At 46.6% G+C, this 22,921-nt stretch overlaps 2 protein-coding genes, 1 long non-coding RNA gene and 1 pseudogene across 4 annotated transcripts in view; 1 reads left to right on the top strand and 3 right to left on the bottom strand.

The window, feature by feature from the left end:
• Positions 1-169: 169 nt before the first annotated feature.
• On the bottom strand, positions 170-3,217 carry LOC120674008 (annotated as a pseudogene).
• Positions 3,218-3,270: 53 nt separating this feature from the next.
• Positions 3,271-6,142, top strand: LOC120674009. The gene is made up of 3 exons (XR_005674945.1): positions 3,271-3,891; positions 5,556-5,825; positions 5,908-6,142. It is a non-coding gene; the product is annotated as an uncharacterized LOC120674009 (long non-coding RNA).
• A 1,313-nt stretch (positions 6,143-7,455) lies between these two features.
• LOC120674006 (paired amphipathic helix protein Sin3-like 3) lies at positions 7,456-18,567 on the bottom strand. Its single transcript, XM_039955066.1, has 23 exons — positions 18,144-18,567; positions 17,590-17,820; positions 17,296-17,464; positions 17,110-17,208; positions 16,860-17,030; positions 16,354-16,669; positions 15,643-15,776; positions 15,416-15,491; positions 15,312-15,341; positions 14,961-15,226; positions 14,731-14,885; positions 11,818-11,945; positions 11,474-11,728; positions 10,731-11,381; positions 10,296-10,381; positions 9,508-10,155; positions 9,332-9,432; positions 9,117-9,255; positions 8,885-9,037; positions 8,554-8,717; positions 8,363-8,474; positions 8,100-8,272; positions 7,456-7,911 (listed from the first exon to the last, which is right to left on the bottom strand). Exons 1-22 carry the CDS (start codon positions 18,215-18,217, stop codon positions 8,120-8,122), a joined length of 4,311 nt encoding a protein of 1,436 aa, XP_039811000.1. The 5' UTR covers positions 18,218-18,567; the 3' UTR covers positions 7,456-7,911; positions 8,100-8,119.
• Positions 18,568-22,373: 3,806 nt separating this feature from the next.
• Positions 22,374-22,921, bottom strand: part of LOC120675577 (paired amphipathic helix protein Sin3-like 2) — a 6,906-nt gene continuing 6,358 nt past the window's right edge. For both annotated transcript variants that reach the window (XM_039956776.1, XM_039956775.1), the window contains exon 4: positions 22,374-22,864. In XM_039956776.1, the coding sequence (XP_039812710.1) occupies positions 22,655-22,864 (210 nt within the window). In that variant the 3' untranslated portion in view covers positions 22,374-22,654. The remainder of the gene's footprint in view (positions 22,865-22,921) is intronic.

Here is a 22,921-nt window from a genome sequence, read left to right as displayed (position 1 = left end):
GCGCCTAGGCGCCCGCCTAGGCGCCTAGGCGTCCAGCGCCCGGCTGGCGACTTGCCTCGCTGGGGCACCGTGATAACCATGAATATTATAAGACTTATTTAGTCTTAAACAATATGAACTTAATTGCATAGTAGTTACCCTCAGAGAAAGAAGAACCGGGTGAATGGTCTGTCTATTGAGAAAAATTGTTCTATCATTACTCTTATGCACAATGATTAATCCCTGCAATAATTAAACCTTTATTTGTCAGTGACCTTACCCTTTTTCTCCCGCTTAAATCTACACTTTCTACATGAAGCATCTTGATAATTTGGCTTGTTGTTGGTCTTTTGGATCGATCAAGGTCCACACAGACCAGACCTATCTGAATGCATTTTCTTATTTGCTGGTAATAATAAAGTTCTTTATAACCCGCTGTCATTTGCAGCCTATTTCTCCATTTCTTTAGTACCTGCAAAATAAAAAAAATCAAGAATTAATATAGAGGGAAAAGAATAGCATCATCTCTTTAAGGGCTTGTTTGATTAATCCTCTGCCGAAGGGGACTGAGAGGGATTTTGAATTGTTGGGAATTTAATCCCTTTCAATCCCCTTCAAACCAAACAACTAAAGAAAGTGACTCCATCTTGAAAATTAAAATTAATTAATCTTCATACTAGGTCAATAAATTCCTGGGGAGATACTCCATTCTCGTCTGGGTATGGGTAGTCCCTGTGTCCGGTCACTATTTCTATGATTATAACACCCAAACTGAATATGTCTGACTTTGTTGTGATTAGACCTCTGTTTATGTATTCTGGCGCCATGTAACCTCTGCATGGCAACAATAGTGCATCAATTTTGAAGCCTTGCACAACTGCAAAGAAAATTCATTTTAACAATCACTGAAAGAATAGGCTATTAAGAGCCATTTGACTTACAATGTTCCATCACGATTTATCGTGCAAGTCCGAGTTTTCTCCTCACTGAAGAGTCTTGACAAGCCGAAGTCCGCAATTTTAGGCACCATATTGTTATCAAGCAATATGTTTGCAGGTTTTAGATCCATGTGAATAATAGGGGTACTATGTTGCCATTCCTCGTGTAGATAATGTAAACCATAACAAATGCCCTTAATTATTTTGTAGCGTGTGTCCCAATCAAGTCCGGACGCTTCATCTGCATTTGTAAGAAGGCATTACAAAATAAAAAATGGGCATTCTCTAACCACATAAACTACGGTCTCAAATAAATAAAAAAAGAACAAGACACAACCATATTGAATTGTTATACCTGAAAGATAACTACGAAGGCTTCCTTTAGGCATGTACTCCAAGCAAAGCAACCTTTCTGACTTCTCAGCGCAGATGTATTTCCCCTTGTACTGTACAAATATTTTCTCTGTGTCAGTACAGCAGCCTACAAGTAGCACTACATTTGGGTGTTTAAGCCTCATAAGATGATAGGCTTCATTCTCAAAATGCCTATCCTTAACTCTTGGAATTGACGAATTGAGTTTCTTCACAGCAATCATTTCCCCATTTGGTAGCACTCCCTGTTTAAATTGTTTAAATTGTCTTATTAGTACCGGCATGAGTTTCTCTAAAGTCTGGTGACATATGTTTAACAGAACCGAAAGATGTGATTTAATCTTACCTTATATACTGTGCCAAAACCACCTTCACCAAGTAGCCGCTCATCAGAGAAGTTGTTCGTGATGTTTCTCAAATATTGTAGTGGTAGATTGCGTGGTTCTGAACTTCCATCTTGTAACATGCTCTCCAGCTTATCATATCTGCTAGACTCACAGTCCATTTTCTTTTAAACAAAATTTTGACTGCAGAAGCACTTTCACATGATCGCAAACATCTATTTGTCTTCCCCAGCATGCAGGATGGCTTGAGTGAGACGTATTGCTGAAACTTCTGTATGAGTGATGTCACCAAAGTAAGAAAACTGTATAAGAAGATGACGAAATAAATGGTGTCAACATCCACGAACTGACCACAAAAGACAAATTGTTGGCTCATTCACGCTGATTCCAGAGGGGGGACTTTATTTTTTAATAGAACTTCTTTATCTAAAAAGAGTTGTACAAAGATTATGGAGGCTAGGAATTGCATATCATCCATTAAATCAACACCTATCTTTTTGTATGTACAAGTACCCCAACGTGAAGCTGCCCAACATCAGTTGTACAGAATAGTCCAAGTTGACTCCTCGCTGAAAGAACAAATGCATCATCTGGTAATTAAATGAATAACCTAAGGGCAAATTTTGATGTGCAGTACTCTTCTGCTGCTGCTACTCTTACTAGATGCTTAGCACTAAATTTTGGCATGAGTCTGAAATATGAGTTTTTGTGCACCGAGTAACTTGGTGAATTGATGTCGAAAGAAAGATGGGGAACAGCCCTATACTATGTGAGCCAACAAATTTTTGGATCTGAACGAAGTACAGACTTCAGAGCATGGGCAGGCAGACTCCGAGATCATTTTTTTCAAGACACTCCGAGAGCATAGCGGAGCATTAGATCGACTAACCTGGAGAAGACCGAGGCAGGGGTTCATTATTAGGGGGGACCAACTACATTAACTTATATAAAAATTTAATCAGATTTCAAATTTATAATGTAAAATTGGGAATCGGGGGCCAGGCCCCTGCCCCCCTACATTAACTTATATAAAAATTTAATCCCCCCCCCCCCCCAAGCTACGCCCCTGCCTTGAGCCTTGCAGAGCTGCTGGATCTGGTAAGAATGGATTACCGTGCTGTGCTGACCAATCAAATGACTATATAAGCCCCGTTTGGCGTCGCTCCAAACCAACTCCTCTCCGCTCCGCTCCTCGCTTCCGTCTGCTCTCGCTCCCAGCAAATCGAGCTCCTCCTCAAGCGGATCGATCGCGCCGAGCAGCAAATCGAGCTCCTAGACTCGTGCGGATGGGCGGGAGAGGACAAGCAGCGTGGGATGTCCGGCGGACGGACAAGGACGTCGAGTCAGGTGGCCGGCGGACGGGCAAGGACGGGTGCCTCGGGCGGGCGGCGGGCGAGGACGGGCGCGTCAGGCGGACGGCGAGCAGGCGAGGACCAACGTCGGGCCGCCGGCGAGCAGGCGAGGGCCAACGTCGGGCCGCCGGCGAGCAGGCGAGGACGAGCGGCGTCGGGCGGCCAGCGAGCAGGAGAGGACGAACGGCCGGGTGGGGATGAGCGCCAGCATACGGGTGGGCGAGGACGAGCGGCCGGGCTGATAAGGGGCGGAAGCCGAAGAGAATCGGGGGGAGCAGGTTTTTTCCGCTCCCCACTGCACTACGCGTGGTTGTGAGTTGAACTGAGTCAACCCAGTGTTAGGCTCTCTCCAACAGTACCCGTATCGGTCCCCTGTTTTTCCGTGTACCGCGTTCCCCTCGCCCCTCCAACGGTTCCTCCATCCGTCCCCCTCGCCGTCCGGGGTCGTCGCCGCTCCCCGCATATGTGGAGGGAGTACGAGCTCCCCTACCCGGTGGCAGCAGTAGTTCCCGCGAGCGGAAGGCGTTGCGCACTTGCGCGGGGAGGGTATAAGCGCATGGGAAGCCGGGAGGCTCGGCGGCGTCCCAGCGCGGGGGGAGGGGGGCTTGCGAAGGTGGCGCGGGGAGGCGTGGGGGAGGGCGCAAATCCGGTGGAGGCTGTAGATCCGGTGGGGCGGAGGGCGCAGATCCCGGTCGTGGAGGGGAGGCGCCGTCGTGCGAGGTCTTGGAGTGGGTCGCGGAGGCGCTCCAGCTCCCTTCGGCGTGGGAGTCCGACCACGGGCGCTGCGTGGCGTTCAGCGGGCGAGGTCGCAGCTGAAGAGGAGGATTCGGGCCGGGCACAGCGTCGCCACCGCTGCCCGGGAGGATCCCCACTCCGTGCCCGCAAGAAGGCCCGCGCGTTGAAAAGGTAGGTGTTCTTGAACATTGTCGCATTTTTTTATTGCTGGTGTTGCCATTCTATGGATTAGGGTTACAAATCGAGACGGACTATGGTGATCTACGCTTGTGGTAGGTTTGATCGTAAGAAAACTGATCACAAGAACAAATTGATGTGAGCACCGAAATCCGCTGGATTTTGACGATTTCACCTAGACCTATAGGAACAGCAACACCATTTTCTCAGTACAACAGATGAATTTAGGGTTAGGATCCAGCGAAAGGAACAAGATCCGAATGCAAGTAACGCATGTGTAGGGTTTAGGTCCTTTTTTGTGCCTTCTGATCTCGCAAAATTACACTTGAGGAGTTTTTCTTTCTCAAAACTTTTCTGCACAACGATGCAGTCTGTTCTAGACAGATTGACATAGGTATATGAGATGCACATGCATCCATCGATCCGTCACAATAATTTAGAGATAAGTCATGTTTAAAATAGAGAAGGAACGATGAATTGAACTGCAATTTTCAGGGATGCAAGAGTTGCATGTGTTTATGCTTTGTCATTGGTTAAAAAAACAGATTGAAAGTGCTTGATTGTATCCGTATTGGTTGCTTTCATACTGTGTGGCAAAGGAATAGCACTGTCAACTTTAAAATTCTGGCAAAATGAACATTGTCCTTAACTGAAATTCAGTTTAACTCTGATTTTAACATGCTCGCTCCACAACAAGTGTACTGAAGCCTCTGGGATATGATGCTCTGCTTATACTTGTCATTGCATTGGATAATTAGGTAGTGTACTGCTAATATCCCATGTCTTCATAAATGAAGTTCCAATAAATTCAGATTGATTCTGGGTATGATTAGGGAAATGCTGCATGTCAAACTTAATCGTTTTGAATAGGGTTCATGGAACCGGATATGGAAAAGGTGGTGAAGGCCCTTGCCACACTTTTGTCCCTGGTTGAGGAAACCACAACTGAAGTATGGGCCATTTGCCGCGAGTCCTTGAGCCTGGCACCCTATGCAAATGTCACGAGGTTGAAGCGCGCTCTCCAAACTATAGCGGACCTTGCCACTGACTTAGAGAACGGGGCCCTGGAGTGCCGAGCTGCTACCAACCCCCAGCTGCAACCCGATGACGGAGCCAACGTTGACCCTGAAGACATCATCCCGGTTGATTACTCCCCCACAGACGACGTCGACCACTTTGATCCGGACGACCCGGACCACTACGTCGACTCCGATCGTGAACCACACTAGGGCACATTATTGCAAGTAGGACTGTATCCATATGGTGTTCAGCGCACATGCTGGTCCACGTCGGCACCTAGGTTTTAACAAATATCGTGTTAGCTCTCTGTTTGGTGTACGTTAGACTACCTTCCTGTGGAAGGCAATGGAAATTGTAGGTCCATGGTGTTTATGTATCCTTTTATATTTGCATATTATAAAAAGTTGTTGGGCTCCGGGTTACATTTGTATCCATCTATAATTCCAAGTTATCAAATGTGATTGGGCTCTGTCTTACATATGTATCCATCTATATTTGCAAGTTATTAAAAGTAGTTTGGGGTAGCTGTTATTTGCAATTTTCAGTGTGAATCCGAAACATATGGTGCCAACTACCACATTTGTGTGCACGGGGGGAATGGAGCTAATGGTTTTGCCATCTTTGGATTGAATGTGCAGGACTATGGACAACTCCTGGTATTTGTGTGCAGGGATTACTTACATGGAACAAGGTTCCAATATGCCATTTTGTCAGATGCTCAATCTGCCTGTGGCGACCCAATCTACCCCGTCAGGGCCTCAACCTGTTCCACCTGTGAGCAATGACCCATCCTCAGGTAATTAGTGGCGGAAATGTGGGGCTAGCAAGGGCAAGCAAAACAATCTCTATTGAAGAAGACAGAATCCTTGTGTCATGCTAGCTATACGTAAGCCTTGACCCAATAACAGGTACGTCAATCGTTTCTGCTACTCTGATGAATGTGCCACGGTGTTGGGAAACGTTGAACTGTACCAACGATATTATGCTCAGTCGTGCGCAGGGGCGGGGCAAAGGAAGGCTTCGTTTTGGAAGACAATCGAGCGCAACTACAACAACCAAAAGGGTGCTTCCCACCAAGTGCGCACGCTTCGCAGTCTTGAAGGGAGGTGATCGGACATTAAAGAGCAAGCTAGCAAGTTTGAAGCCCACTACAACTGTGTTGTCCGAGAACCGCAGCGGCTTCAATGATATGGACTACTTGATTTCAGCTACGATATCATGAGTACACTCCGCATGTGTAGCAGTATGTGCTATGTTATCCTTTTGTGGCAGATTTCAGCTGCCATAGCATTGTACAACAGCCTAGAAAAGAAGCCTTTTACGACGATTCATTGCTGGGAGATGCTGCGGAAGGAACCGAAATGGCTGGACTTGCAAAGTAAGCCGGCACAAGGCCACGATGCTGCAGCCGGCGGGCCTCCTATCGACCCAACAGAATCTGGGCCAGCGGAGGATGAAGGCAGTGAGAGTCTGAATCATCCACTAAGGGCCTGTTTGGGACCGCAAGTAGGATAAGCGCGAGCGCGATAAGCGCAACGCTGCTCCCCGCCCGCTTCTGCGATTTTTGTCCACGCAGTTCAAATCCGGCGTTTTTCCTTTGCAGGCGGTCGAGATAAGCGCTAGTAACACGAGGCGTAACACGAGGCGTTCGGCGGGATTATCCGGCGTTTTTCGCGGATAAGCGTAGCGAACGCTGTCCCAAACACGCCCTAAAGCGACCAATGGGTAGGGACAGTGCCAAATCTGCGAAACGGACGTCTTCCAGTGCGTCAGGCAGCCAATCCAGTTCGGAGTACACTAGCCTCTTCTCGGACATGCATATCCAGAGGATGGATTGGTGGGAAAAAGTTGAGGGTGACGTGGCGAGCAAGATAGGGAAGTTGGTCAGCATCCAGGAAGAGGCAATGAAGTCTAAACAGGAGGCAATGAAGTCTAAGCAGGAGAGGAGCGCATCATGACGATTGATCTTTCAGCCTGCAATCCCATGCTGCCATGATGCCATCCATAGCTTTCAGAACACGTTGCTTCCAAACTACTCATCCCTTCCAAATTATAATTCGTTTAACTTTTTTAACCCCATGTTTTGACCACTCTTCTTTAAACAATTTATACAAACATAATCAAATTTAAATCATTCTTAAAAAAACGTATAGTCAAATAAAGGAAGTCACAATATATTTTCTATAAATTTTTGAATGAGTACTCAAACTTGGGATCTAAAAAATCAAATTTGAAACATATCCAACATAACATCGTGTATATCTTATAGTTCTAGTAAAAAACCAATAGATTTTATTAACATCCCATACTCCAAAAGAAATCTATGGAATTTATCTGGCAACCAATATTCTGATATTAAACAGCGATAAAATACCCGTAATTGGTCGTTGCATCCAAAACATACAGTACGTTTCTGGCCAAAAGTTTTAACTTAACATAAACAAGAATCACGCCACGGATGGATTGCCAAAAATATGATCAAAAGCCTAGATCAATATAAGCATCCCCCACCCCCCCCCCCCCAAAGGAGGTTGCCTCTTAAGAAATTATGGTATCTGGCGATTGATTAACCAAACGAAGAGTACATAACTGTTTGACACAGTTTTTAATTTTGACTACATATCTTCAATGCAAAACGACGGCAAAAAAAAAAAAGAAGACCTATACCAACAGCAACAAATGATGATTAGTTAAATACTTGATGGGACAGACCTACCATCGAAAACCCAGTGGATGCTAACCAGAACAAACAACATGCTCCTAATACATATATACACATCTTTCAGCACAACAGAGCTGACTGCGGTGGCCTACACGCTCGCTTCACATTGCTGTATTTACCCTATGTATCCTCCCAGATGTTATTCCAAAAGGGCACCCTGCGGAGGATTATTGATGGAATCGCCATCATCACTCCCGGCAGATTTCATTGTTGAAGCGAAGGAGCTGGTTGCCCCAGCACAACATCTCCATGCTTAGATACAATGATGAGGGCTGCAAAGGGGAAAAGGACACCAGATTGTTATAGATAGAAAACTGTGTCTGAAACAAAATTGTTGAAATTGAGTCCGGAACAGTGTGCTGCCGTGATACAATATTTACGGAACAACAGGTAGCCCATTCAACGACTGACATAGTGACATCGATCTAATGATGCACAAGTTGGAAGCTATGGAAATTACCATTATTATGCCAAATGACCCTATGGTTTGGATAGGAATCTATTGAAGCGCTGCACTTTTGCAGCATATATTTTTGAAATCCGTGACCTGTCAGGCACATTCCCACCATGCAAAACTTTTCTCCTCTTCCGTAAACAGAACAAGAAATCTTCAGTATCGAGGACATATGAGACCTGCATTTATGGCATTGCCAGATTACTTCATACTCTATTCCCGACTAAAAGTGATTGTGATGGAATGTCCAGTCAAATCAAGATGCATACCTTAGAGGTCTTGCAGGATATCTTGCATTCAAGACCATTTACAACTTTGATACCATCCATTGCCTTCAAAGAATCTGAAGGCTCATCATTATTTGAATGTTTTCGCTTATTCCTGGGAGAACAGGACACGATCAGGCCCAAACAAGGGAAATGGAACCAGGAGCTTCAATGCGAATACGAGAAAATAATACCTTCCAAGGTAGACACCTTCAGATAATTTCTTGTCTGACAAACTACACAGATACTCGCTAAAAAGATACGAAGAAAAATTTGGATCAATTGACACTGCTGTCACCTCTGGCTTTTCATGACCATATTCCATCAGCTGGATAGACAACCTTGTCGGATTTGAGCACTGCAATTGACAGCACAAACTAATCAACATCATTCCAAAAAAAGGGAGAAACAACTATGAATTGTCAACAATATAGTAGAACTGAAGCAATCGTTTTGGCACTACAGGAGAACACAATTAGTTTTCAAGCATGGAAAGTATTGTAAACTGCAAAAAATGATGCTTACGCATTCAAACAGGTATATGCTCTCATCATGGAGGAGGACACGGGCATTCTCATGATAAACTAGGTCAAAGAACCTTCCAGAAGACCTTGATTTTTCATATAAATATAGTTGCAGAAGCTTATTGTCCATTTCATCTGTTGCTATTGCTTGAAGCTGGCATCACAAAGTTTGATAATGAATCTGTCATCCGAGCCCAAACAAAATTAGCATAACAAGGGATGAACCAGTTTACCTGCTTCACCACTTTGTAAATCAGTTTGTCTAAAGTGAAGAGAACATATGATTGAGTTCCAATAATTGCTCGGCAGTCATCCTCAAACTTGGTGTTGTCAGAAGAACCGTCAAGCAAGTTGTACAGTGCACTCATAAATCTTCATATGAAATAGAAAAGACAGATCAGAAAAGCAAGTTGATGCATTGTAAACCTTACAGAAATGCAAATATTACTTTGCATAGAGATTAGGTGGGTTTGTATCCTTGGAAGTCCTCCATTTCTTTTCCGCAGTAAAAGAGTTTGTTTTTGCTGAAAGTAGTCTCTCATATAAGATCTGCAATAGATGCTTATTTAGCAAAAAAGGAAGCGCATATAGAAAGGAAGAAACAGGAGGTAATGGCAACCTGACCTGATGTAGCCTAAACAAGACATAAAATGAATCGTTTCCATAAAATATACGCGAGGACTTCGCATCACGGTCATTGAAAGCTGTAGGTACATGCTTGGCAAGTGGTTTAACTGAGTACAGAAAACGTTCTGAAAGTGGTAGTGATATTCCTCCTTCCACGTCATGTGTCTCAGTTGTTCCTTCTGCCTCACCCTCACTTTCAGCCTTCGCATCCTGATCATCATGATCCATATCCTCTTCTTCCTCATCATGGTCTTCCTGAGAGCATTCCTCTCCATCACCAGATTCACTGCCTGATGCATCTTCACCAGCCTCTGAGGCATTTTCACTGTCCTCAGTAGACCTCTGAGCACTTTCCTCACCTTCATCATCAGCATCAGCATCATTCTCGCCAGCTGCGTCAGAAGAAGGTACATCCCCAGGCCTACCTTGGAATGGTTTGCTTGTGGAACCTTCCTTTATTTTAGATGCTCCATCTTCAAAAGGAACAAAATGGTCCTCTTCGAAATCTCCATTCGGTGATAATTCACCCTCTTCTCTTTCAACTTTTGAAGAATTATGGGGTGCATAACCTTCATTATTCAGGCGCCCTTTATTTCCCTCATTGGTGCCATTTAAAGATGATCCCGACCTCCCTGTCTGCCCTCCCTGTCAAAGAAAAAAAGAAGAAATATGGGTCAAATCAGTTTGCTGGATGCAATATTTTTAGGAAAGAAGTGTATGTTACATTAATATCCGACTACTGCCGACATAACTGGAAAGTAAATTGATCTGATGAAATCTTGTACCTCGACAGAAGTCAACATTTCATTGCCAGCCCTGCCTTCACCAGCTGTCTCAACTGCATCATGAGAACTCCTAGACGCATTGACACCTAGCAATCCGTTCAAACCATAAGAACTGGCAATATGAAACTTAACCAACTTATGAACTACTCCCTCCATCTCTTTTGATAGTCCTATTTCCAAAATTGATTTTTTTCTCTTTTGATAGTCCTATTTGAGTTGACATCTTGGGAATAGTATAGATGGCCGTTCGATTCCCGTGGAGAATAACTTCTCTAGAAAAAAAGATTGGTGTAGGTATATAATAATATCGAAACCGAGGAGTCGTAATTAATGGGATGATCAGCAAGGTTCTTCTTGGTCATTGTATCAAGATAATTTAGGACCATCAAAAGAGAATGGAGGGAGTACAAAGAATATCGAAGAAGCAGAACAAACCTGCTGTAAGTTCCAAATTAGCCTTCTGTTGTTCGATCCTAACAGCAGTTGCGTTCTCTGCGGATCTGTCAGTAGAAGCCATGTTTTGGGCACTTATGGAAGGCACTTCATCTGCGGCAGATACAGCACCGTGCAATCTTCCATTTAATGCAGCATTTGATTGTTCCTCACCTCTACGGGCAGTTCGATCTGCATCGTGGAAGCCATTTTGAGTGTCTACTGCAACTCCATTTGCCAATCTAGCCCGAGATGACGGCCCTTGTTCACTTTCATCGCCATTGCCTTGCTTGGCAACAATCCCTGCTCCAGTATTATTTTCTCCGACACTTGCAAGACCAGATTTTGTTGTTCGGCTCTTGGCCTTAACTAGGTCTGGATCCTCAGAACCATGCGTTCGAGGCTGAACACCCAAAATTGGCTCTAGAAAAGTTGTCCATATCCTCATCACTTTATCTAATTGATCCGAAGAATTGCAGACTTCGCCACAGGAGTACTTAATGATCTTATGCAGATCTTCATGGATTTCCGAGTCTACATACTCAAATAACATATTGGGAACTATAGGCCGCCTATTGCCAGCAGCAATGGCAAGGAGCACGTCATCTTCCTTCCTTTTCTTCTCATTAATTTCTTTTATCTCCGTCAAGAGAGCTACACAAGGAATGAAATGTTATAGTTTAGCACCATGCAAAGTGGAACTACAACCAGAAGAAACATTCACATGTAATAGAAGTTCTACATACACTTTGTGCTCAGGTTCTTCGTATCTTGCTGCTTAAAATAGAAACTACGATGGTCAAGCGACTTGTGATAGTTCTTAGCATATATTTCAGCCCAAACTTTGTTGAAATCTGATCGGCACCTCGACCACTCTTCCTGCTTTTGTTTAAGCCTAGTTAGGATAACTGGCAATGCAACGCTAGCATTTTTGCGAAGAACATCCATCACATCCAGACCATGATCACCGTACAATCGCTCAATGCACCTCAGGTTCAAAGCTGTCAAAGGGATCAACCCACAATCAATCAAGCTCCATGCGGTTCCAGCATCACCAAATATTAACCTATATACCTGAACAAATACTTACCAGTTAAATGCTCGTCAATACGTATAGGACTCTCAGGTTTTACTGAGTTGTCTTGCATCTTTTCTATCAACTCTTCGACATGCTTAGTTGCTGCATTAACTGATTCCAACAGCATATCCAACTCAAACCTGAAAAAGTTAAGAACAAGTTCAAGACACAGTTAAGAGTTGAATAACATAAGCCGCATTTACACAGGCTATAAAGAACAAATAATATCCACAAGTCAAATGATGCTTGTGAACAGGGAAAAATCCAGAGGTAAACCAGCCAGATACAGTCAAACCAGCTTGTACAGGTAAAATTTAGTGGTCCCGGTTTTTAGCCCTTGCCGGTTAGATGGCATGATTGCATATAATTATTTAAAGATAGTATATGCGTATGCCTATCACATGCAGCACATCTCGATTTGTAAACATAGCTCTGTTCTTAACCTAACCAAGCTTACAAAAATACATCAGCAAGACAAACTTCTACAGTACAACTACTTCAGTTCAACTGCCCAATTAATATATTATTAGTGCAGGAGCAACTGCTTTCCACTTTGATCATAAGCTAACAATTTAATCTTTCTGAGAATCAACTGGTACATGTTCCTCTAGCACTGATTTCTTGTTAATGGTTTACAACAAGTAGTTAGAGCACAAGTAGTCAGGAGAAAGAAATGAGATTATGTGAGAAAAGTTAAGAAACAAAAGAAAGAAAGACACCCAGTTCAGAATGGTTCAACAAAAGAAGCATGGAATGCACAAAACGTCAGGCTTGGAAAAATATGGCATGTAATATCGACCATCTCGCAACACTAAGCCAACCCCCCTTAGGGAGCACAGTTATGCATATGCAGCTTAAAAAGATGAAGAAAAAGAAAATACCATTGACTAATTAAACCACATGCACAAGCAACCTAGCAAGTGGTTCTTTTTATTTCTTCTTTCAAACAAAATATAGGACTACTACTTATGCAATATTCACGTAAAAAAGTAAACGTTAGCCAACATGGATACTGAACACGGGTGGGTAGCTCTACAGGCCCTTGCTAATGTGAATGGTGAAAGATTGTTCTCACTGTTAGAGTATATTAGGCAACTCCAGATATGGTAGTTTAGGATTGATGTAATCCCGTGATAGCCTTCCTTATCTCTAGGGGAGGTGCCTTGCCCTCCAAGCCTTGTACAGGATATATACCGCCCAAGGGGCTCATTGCAATACAATCGACCACATTATACGCATCCTACCTTTCCTACATGGCATCAGACGCCTAGGTTACGAGATCCTAACCCTAGCCGCGCCGCCGCTTCCGCTGCACCCGTGCGCCCCCGGGGAGATCGAGATTGATCTCCGCCGGGGGCAGCGCCCTCCTAGGATGCGCCGCGGATCCCTCTGATCCACGCCGCCGTCGTCGTCAAGCACAGCAAAAGGACCTACCTCTTCCCTGGCCGCCCCATGGCGGCGCCGCTCGACGTCCCCGTCGGGTACCACATCGCCATGGGGACGCCACTGGGCCTACATGCCTCCACGTAGTCCTCCCTCTCGGCTCCGCATCCGGATCCGCCCGGCCCTCCCGCGCATCAGGCCAGGCGCCCCGACTCCTACCAGCGCCGCCGCACCGCTGCCATGAGCGCGAGTGCGTGGTTGTGGAGGACCACCGCGGGGACGCCTGGCCACTGCGCCATCGGGGCCGGCGGGCCACCGCACCGCCGATCGACGTCACAGCCGGGCCGCAGCGCCCAGGGGCTTCGCCCCTCTCGCCTTCCATCGCCGGCTCTCTCCTCCACGCAGTCAAGCCTGCGTCCCCTTCGTCCTCAGCGCCGCTTCCGCCGCAGCCTTGTGCGCGAGGATGCGGCTGTGAGGGCGGCCCGGGGGCCGCCGGTCCACCCCGCAGCTGGAGTAGAGGCCGCTCGGGTCTCGCCCCCTCTGTTTTTGCCCCTTCCTTTGTCCTCTGGCCAACAGGCGGATGAGGATAAGGTTTGGGGGGGCATTACTTGGTGCACCTGAGATTGTACCAGCAGGTTAGTCTTGATGTTGCTGCTGATTTTCCCTTTTTCCGATCTAAGATCGGTTTGCGTTGCCCTGCCGTTCATCGCCGTTCATCGTCGACACTCGAAGGACGAGGTTGTTGCTGCGCCCTCCAGGCTGCAGCAACGACATTCGTGATCAAGCCACCCTACCGGTGCCGTCGCCTTTTCAGGCGGTGGCGCCACTCGCCGCCGGTCTTCGTCAAGCAGACGCTCGATCCGCCTCCTCGCCTCCAGCCGTTCTCGGGCGGACATCGCCACCGATGTTCCTGAAGGAAGACGTCGTCGTCACCCCTGATCTGAGCGCAACACTTGCTGCAACCTGCGCCGTCGCCACCCCTGTCCTGAGTGTGACCTAAGTCGCAAACCGCGCCGTCTACCATCGTCATCCGCCGCACCATCCTGCTGCTGTCTTCGGCAAGAAGCTGCTGAGTTTGTGAACTCGAGCACCTCGACGACGCTTCGACCCGCGCCCCCTCCACGGCTTCGACCACGTCCACCTCGACTTCAGCTACTACGGCACTAAAGGGCTATCATCTGCATGAGTCTCCAGTCAAAGCTTTCGCACCGGCGTTCCGACTGCAGGGGGGATACGTCTCCATTGTTCTCCAGTCTGACCGTTCGTGTTGCTACCGCTACGACTGCGGGGGGATGTTAGAGTATATTAAGCAACTCCAGAAATGATAGTTTAGGATTGATGTAATCCCGTGACAGCCTTCCTTATCTCTAGGGGAGGTGCCTTGCCCTCCAAGCCTTGTACTCCTATATATACCGCCCAAGGGGCTCATTGCAATACAATCGACCGCATTATACGCATCCTACCTTTCCTACACTCATCAAAGTTCATATGCTCACAACAATGAAGCTTAATGCCACATGTATAGCAAATATAAATCAACACCTGTCATCCTCGCATCTGAACAAGCTTTCTTCATACTGATTCTTCCGCATGTGCTTAAATGAATAATCTTCACTTCCTGATGTCACTGATACCCAGTGATCATTTAGAACAGAGGCTCCAAGATCAGTCCTGTTGCTGGCCGGGGGCATGGGATACTGAAAACATGATTGAACATTTAATGTTATATGAAACACAGTACACAAAGAAGTACGATATATGAATCAGCTTACATTTTTTGGTAGGAGACGATAACTGGGAGTGCATCTTTGACAGTTTGAGAGGTCAAGCTCTGAAATAGGTTTTGAAAGGTTGTACTTTTCTTTTCCAGGGAACATAGACGGTTTGTGGCTAGCACCTTCCTTTGAATTGAATGTTCCTTTATCAAGTCTTTCACGTTCCTTTTCTCTTTCCTTTTCCCGATCTCTATCCCTGTCCTCCCTATCCCGCTCTCTATCCTTTTCTTTATCTTCAGTCTTAATAATCCTTGCAGTAGGCCCTTCACATTAGATAATCAATGTTAACATGATATTTTGAAAGAATTAGACATCGTTATACAAAGTTTCAAGCTAGCAGCCACATACTTTTATTAAAGACTCCAGCAAGAAATCCATCTGCAACAAGGTACAAAAACTTTGAGAGTTCATTCATATTACATCAGCCATATCTATGAAGGTGTGTAAATTACCTATATTTTCACAATGCTCCAAGAATTCATTAAACCCTTCCATAAGATCTGGATAATGCTGGAGTATATCATTCACCTGCAAACCAATGCAACTTGTTTATGATTCACCTTTTGTTAACTTAACTCATGCAGATACTAAAATAGTTAAAAAGAAAAAGAAAAAAATCAAGTATCTAGCAGGAACAAGCGAATGATTGAATGAACAAGTGAATAAATAAGAAACCAACCAAGTTCTTCAGTTCACTTCTCGTTATAATCTCTTGGCTGTAGATGTGTAGACATTTCAAAAATTCCTGGTAAGCATCATGCTCCAGCTTTTCCTTTACTTTCTCGCAGAAATGGAACTCATGTGTGTATACATCTGATATTGCAAGAGAAAGCATAGGCGTAAAAAAACAAGCGGAGAGCAAATGAATTTCTCCAAACGTCAGAAGATACTGATTATATTTAACAGCTAAATTCGACCAAATAGTACATAACACTAAAGTGGAAAGCAACAAGATCTACAGTACATGAAAGAAACCAGCAGACATGTTTGTGCATTATTTCTCAATCAACATGCCACGACATCTTAAGTATTTGAAATGACAGTGTAAAGTAGTTTTTGCAGACATGCATAACAGACCAATGATATTCAAGCAAACTCAATTCAACCATATATAAAGCAAGGAACATGTCTGTGCATCAGTTTTTAACACCTACAATCCAGCAAATTTAAGGTCCTGCAGCACCCAAATCGCATTTTTACTTTCAAGGATTGTGTGTGTGTGGTTTGGTGGGGGGGGGGCGCTTTGATGGTATGTCCTAGAGATGGAAATGGGAAGTCCCTTGATAATATAAGCAGGAGATTGAAGAGCTCTAAAGTAGACCTCATATGTGAAGTAGCATATATACCATACAGAGCAAAAAAAACTGGCGCAGTATACCAAAAGACTTACTCTTCAGCGCATCCTTATCGTCGTATGAAGAAGCAGATACACTATGTATTCCATGATTCTCACTGGGCGCTCCTTGGTGTGTCTCAGCACCTGCAGTATCCTCCATCTTCCTTGGAAAAAGCTTGCGCTTACGCTGCATATCCAGCTCTCTGCGGTCATGTTCACCATCCTTGTCTTCTCTCTCATAATCTCTTCTGTCCCTTTCCACCTTCCGTTCTTTTTCTTTATCGAGACGTCTTCTCTGGCGGTCATGCTCCACATCAGGACGGTCAACACTAAAGTCACAGTCAGCATGCGACAGATAAGCCCTGTCCCTCTGAAGAAAGAGAGAAAAAGCAGCATGTCAACTATCTTTGTAGCACAAGAGGTGGTTCTCTAGATGCAGAAGTACATAAAATGCTAAGCGACAATCAAGTTACCATGTTATCCTACTTCCTGCAAGCTAACTAGGAGTATCCCTTAAATTGAAAACAAGTAGAGTCCGCAAAACTGCATGCCATTTCTACCTTATCACTGGGAAGGGCCCTGTTGGCAGGAGGCACTAGAGAGCTCCTGTCCTCCCGCTTAACCAAACCAACCCTTGAAGATGTGACTGCTTGTGGAGCCACTGAGGTATCAGGCAGGAAGTGCTGGAATTCTTCAAGCAAATCTTTATGTTCAGCAAACAGCATAGCAACCTGCCAAAAAGACAAGCAAACTTACAAATTTAATGCAAGCATAGACATACAGGAAGAAACCAGCAAGAGAAAATAATACCTCCTGGTAAACATCTTGGATGGACTTATTATCCTTGCGGTACATGTTGAGAATGTCCAAGAACGACTTGTAAACTTGCTCATCGTGCTGAAACCGATTCTGTAAAAGGAAAGCAATGGTGCAGTAAATCACTAGTTCACGGCATACCACACCTTCAGTACGACCTGTGTACACATATATTTATACCTTTATCTTATTCACAAAATTGATAGCTTCCACAAAATCTACAGGCTTCTTCTCCTCTTGTAGCTTGATCGCATAGCCTTTGGGCAAGAAGGCGTTGAACCCAAGGATCAGCTCAGGGTACCCGTTGAAAAGGGTTTTGACACGAATAATCACTCCATTGGTGTCGATTCTGCATCCAACGGTTGCACCACCACACGATTAACAAGTAGAAACGTCAATATTTTGCTCCAGGAGAAACATGCGAAACGTCACAGATCGGATTGGCCAAAAGGAGGGCCAGCAGCATGGACCAACCTCTCGCTCTTGAAGTCGCGCATGACCTCGAGGAACTCCTCGTACTTCTCCCGCTTGTCCTGGAACTTATCCTTGACGGCCTTGAGGTACACGAGAGCATCGTTGGTCGTCAGCTTCTGGTTGACACCGGACGGCTGCTGTGGCTGCGCTGGCGGAGCAGCACCCGCCTGAGGCGGCGGCGCGGCCGCCGACGCTGAACCAGGCAGAGGCATGTGCTGCGGCTGTGCGGCCCTGCGACAGGAGAAAACCGGACCGTTGGATCACAGGATAGAACCGTAGGAAAAAAACGCACAAAAAAAACATTTCTACAGCTTAGACTTCAAATTGGGGCAAACAGCCACGAAATCGGCGAAAAAAATCAAACAAATCCCAGACAACCCCCGAATTCGTCCGGCAGATTTCAAATATTCTCGCTCGCTGGCCGACTCCACCAAGCAGGACCGGAACCCCAAAAACGAGAACCGACCGCAGCAAAAGCCAAAACGAACGAGCAAGCCAGCACGGAAGCGAACGCGCCGGCGGCGAGGAACCGAGCCGGAGAGGCGGCGACTCACGGATCGGATCGGGCGAGGTTGGGGCGCTTGAGCTGTGACCCCATGAGCGCGTCTTCCCTGGCGCCGCGCTTCATGCCCCCATGCACCGGCCCCGCCGCTCCTCCACCTCCACGCCCTCCTCCACCTCACCCGCGCGCGCGAGCCGATTCCTCCCCCGAGCACCCCCACACGCTCCCTCCCTCCTCTCCACCGCCGCCGCCGCCGCCGCCGATCTCACGCCGGCGCCGGATCTGCCGGCCGCGAGCACCCTCCGGCCCTCGCGGCGCCCGCCGGACGCTGAGCCGGGACAGCACGAGGCGGCGCCGAGCGCGGGCGGGAGCGGGCGGCGGGAGCTAATCGCCAAGCGAGGGGGGGCGAAACGCGAGAGAGAGAGAGAGAGAGAGAGAGAGAGAGAGAAAGGGGGGTGCCGAGACGCGAACGAAATGAAAGCGGGGTCGGAAGGAGGAAAACATGGGGGGCGGGCAGCGAAGTAAAGGGCCTGATTGCTTCACATCTCTCCACGGCCTGGCTCGCACCGTCCGCCCGGGCCCGTTTCAGCCAGGTCTGCCGGATGCAGCACTCTTCTGTTTGGTTGATGTCTGCATGGAGCCAGGCCAAGAAGAAATGATGATTGGTTGCTCGCATCAGCTAGAGCCAATTCACTTTTTCTCTCTGCACGCTCGCCCATGCGCACTCGCAGCGCACCGCGCGAGCTTGGCCCGCGGGATACGCTCGATTCCAGCGTTCCTCCAGAGCCTGGCCCGGGGGCACTCCTTGCATCCTCAGAGCCTGGCCCTGCAGCTACGCCAACCAAACAAAGGTCTTTTCTCGTATGCAGAGAGCCTGGCTGAGGGCAGGTGCGGGCAACCAATCAGGCCCAAACCTATCGCGGAGGGGACGCAGCCCGCGGCCGCTGTTGGGCCGCCGCCCGCCGCTGGATCAGAGATGAGGGCCACGTGGACGGCGGAGATGCGCGCGGCCGTGGCGGGGCGTGGTTAGAAGGGCGGTGCGCTCACCGGGTCCCGGGGTTGGCTTGCGCTGTGGGCAACGGAAGAACACACCGGCCAGCGGGTGCGGATACCACCACCCTTTGGGACAAGTCGGGCTCGGGGGCGGCGTGGGCGGGTCAGGAAGGCATTAACCTAGGCCGTGTTTGGTTTATTTCCATGAAATTATTGTAGCATTTTTTACCACTAATTTAGAGTACTAAATGAAGTTTAATTACAAAATCACCTCCACAACCCCTCGTGTAAATCGCGAGACAAATCTAATGAGGCCTTTGACCGCGCGATTAGAGATGGTACTGTAGCATCACTGTAGCAAATCATCAATTAATTACCGCTATTGGATTCGTCTCGAAAAGTTACACTCATCCCTGAAAAGGTTTTGCAAATAAACTTCATTTAGTACTCCATGCGTACGAGATTCTCTTCTCGAAAAACGTGCGCGAAAAATTTCAAATGTAACCAAACACGGCCTAGGGCGCGCCGCGGTTCGTGCGCGCGCGGGGAAGTATTTTCGTTGCGGTTTTTTTCTTTTGGAAAGAAATGAGAACTGTATGCTTGTTTTGGCTTCCCTGACGGAGCAACAAATTTGCAAAAGTTGCATTATCAAAAAAAAAAAGTTGCAAAAGTTGCGCTAGAGTTTTGCTTGGAGACGTCCGCGAGCACAGTAAGCAAAGGACCGTGTAGCGGTGTAGGGTAATGCTGTTATGGGTAACCACGGTGAGGCAAGTTAGTGGTGGAGTTAGAACAAAGAATTAGAGATAGCCTTTGGTAATTGAGATGCTAAATAATATGAAACTTTTGTATGACAAGGAGGGTCTAGCCCACTTTTGCCGGCACCTAGCTCTCTGCCAGTGTGGCAAGTAACGTGCACGTAAAATAAAAGAGTAAAAACAATATTCGTGGGTGATGTCAGGGGTGTCACCTTGCTATACTCACCTGCCCGTCTTTCTACCTTTTTTGGTGTCATTTTATCTTCTCACCTCAGTTACCTGTTTTCCTATTTTATGCTATGTTCCTTAGACCGTCTTCGTTTCTACTCGCTTGTGTCCTATCTACACACGTCATATCATCGTACCGATTTTGTGCGTTCTTCAACTATCATTCCTCTTGTCGCCAAAACACAACTTGAAGGCGGATCCCCACCGTACCTCTCGCGGAGAACCTATTTGTCAGGGCTAAGGCGGCACCAAAGTTTGGAGACAGTCTTCACTTAGAAAATTCTACAACCTGTGGATTGTTGTATCTGGGCACGTGAAAGCATTTGTCACCGAGCTATGTATAAGACTGCATGGATATATGAACTCTTGCACAATACTGACCTCAATGCTACACGTTTCGATTTGATTGGCGATAAGCATCGTTTTGATGAGGCGTTTTTGATCAGGCGGCCAACGCAGGCTCATCGTGTGTTGCATAGTTGCAGCTGAACCGGTTTCTTTTTTCTTTAGGCAGGAGTTGACCTGAGCCTGACAAACCTGCGCCGGCACGTTTCGTGGTGAAAGCCGGCAGGGGGCTGGAGGAACTCTGTCCCGGTGGATGCAATTCCTCGCTTGGGGAGCATGCTAGCTAGCCTCCGATCAGCAAGGCCAGACTCGTGCAAGTCCTGCAAATATGATTTTTTTTGAAAAAAAAAGACAAATTCTGCATAGTTTTGAGCCTTTGAGGACGCGTATCCAGGAAAAGGTTAAGCCACGGCCTGAAGGCTGCCTTTTCCATTTCCCCTCTTCGCCACGATGTAGCCTAAGCCTAACCTTTATTCGTCATCACGAACATGCCATGCAAACTAAACTAACCGCTGGTAGGGTTTGGCAGCAGCATTGACCGTGACCTGGCTGTTTTGGAGCACGAGAGTATAGAATCTGTTTGGTGGAATTAAAATTAAGTGCTAAATTTTATCATCCATTAGTATTAATATATTTGCTAAATTTTTAAGTTCTGGCTAGACTTTACTCATCCTATTAACACTTACGTTTTGATACGCTAGTGCTAAAATTTAGCACTTGATCAAACAGACCTTAGAGCATGGCTAATAGTCACGCCCGTCGCTGGCCCAGAAATGCAATGATGGTGATCGGGCCCACTACCATGACCAATGGAAGTGGTGATAGGGCCCACTACATTGACGTCCACCCTATTCTCTTTTTTGGTCCATATAGACTCTCAGCCACCCATAATACTTGCTCTTAGACCCAATACTAATAGATTCTCTCTTTTTTTCAACTTTTGCATATTCCGATTGAAATTCCACGAAGTCCCGCGAGCGAGGATTTACCTTTTACCAGGCGGCAGCGCCACGTGTGTCACCTAGCTCGTCCAGCTGTGTGCACGAGCCGATCGAGCAAGAGATGAGGTCAAACCGGGGGGGGGGGGGGGGGGGGGGGCGTGGACCATGTGTCCTCCGGTCCTTCCAGCATCCATCCCCCAACGCCGGCCGCTTTGCGTAGCGTGTTGGCGCATGGCGCCTGCCGGACCCCGGCGCGTCCGCTGGACTCTGCGCGTGCGGCGTCACCCCGCAGGTCACCAAGTCTCCCCTCCTGGCTTTGACCTCCATTTACCAGTTAAAAACTTTGCCCCTCCAAGTAAACACTACGACTGTACTAGTAATTAGTAACTGCCGCGTACGCTTGCTTTTTTACCCTCTCAAATGCTCCCGATTGGAAGCTCGGAAATTAAACCTCCTTTCAGTTCCTTTCGTTCGCCAAGCCCTCTCAAACTACGGAGGGCGTGAACATGAAGCAGGCCAGGCAGTGAGCACTCATAAACCCGGCGAAAAAACTGTGGCTTCAGCACGATCTCATCGTACCGAGCCACAAAACTTTCTAACCATGCGTTATTACCTCTGACGCGGCTATTTACTCCGTGCCGACTACGGACCTCTACAGTACGGTATACGTATCTCGTACTGTCGACTGTCAAACTGCCAATACTGCGTGCTTTGCTAGTTGCTACCTGCACTCGGAAGACTGAAAGTCCAATTCAACTCATCACGAGCAGCCCATGGTTTCTTTTTTTGAACGATTGCAGTCCATGGTTTCAGACTGAAACTTCAGCTCTGACATGGAGCTTATAGGTCATGTAGAGGGAAAGTCATTCCGCTGTTCGGTATAGCACTACTTAAAAACTCGTCTCACAGGCAACCTGATCGCATCCGTTTCTTCCAAAACGTCTGAATCCAGCATACATGGGTACGACAGTGTTGATCATCACATTATAATTGATGGTACAAGCATGAGGCATACCGACAACTCGCAGCATAACAGCAGCACCAGTCTTAGTTATAGCAGGAAACAGAGAGATGCCAAGGAAGTTTTGATTTAGCACTTACCCAACTCAAATGGAGATGAGCAATGTTTGACAAGACTTACACGGTTGCACGACTAAATTTCTTGCGTGAACCGATTTCCGTCCATAATGCCAGTATAACTAACTATATACATATATATAAAGGCTATCAATCCGATTATGGTGGGAGCAAATAATTGGAGGTCAACTGCATATATATGTATGTACCGACTGGTGCTTGAATCACGCGGCCAATTTTTCGCCAATAGTTTGTTGAACAAACCACAGTACTGGGTTTCCAAACGCCGGGATTAGGCTTACTGCAACCAACGGGACGGCGCACACGAAAACCCAGGGCCAGATGTTGTTCGTTGCGTGCTTTATGGGCGCAGGTGGTCTGAACTTCTCAAACTCTTCATACAAATCTGGGTGATTTCGAAATAGCAGCCGTAACTGGAGAACATAAGGAGATAAATGATCACCCATAGTTCAGAAAAAATTGTCAAGGAA

The sequence above is a fragment of the Panicum virgatum genome, chromosome 5N (genome assembly GCF_016808335.1).
Source record: "Panicum virgatum strain AP13 chromosome 5N, P.virgatum_v5, whole genome shotgun sequence".
Lineage (NCBI taxonomy): Eukaryota > Viridiplantae > Streptophyta > Magnoliopsida > Poales > Poaceae > Panicum > Panicum virgatum.
The sequence above is the reverse complement of the archived record's forward strand: the minus strand, read 5'-3'. Positions and strand labels throughout refer to the sequence as shown.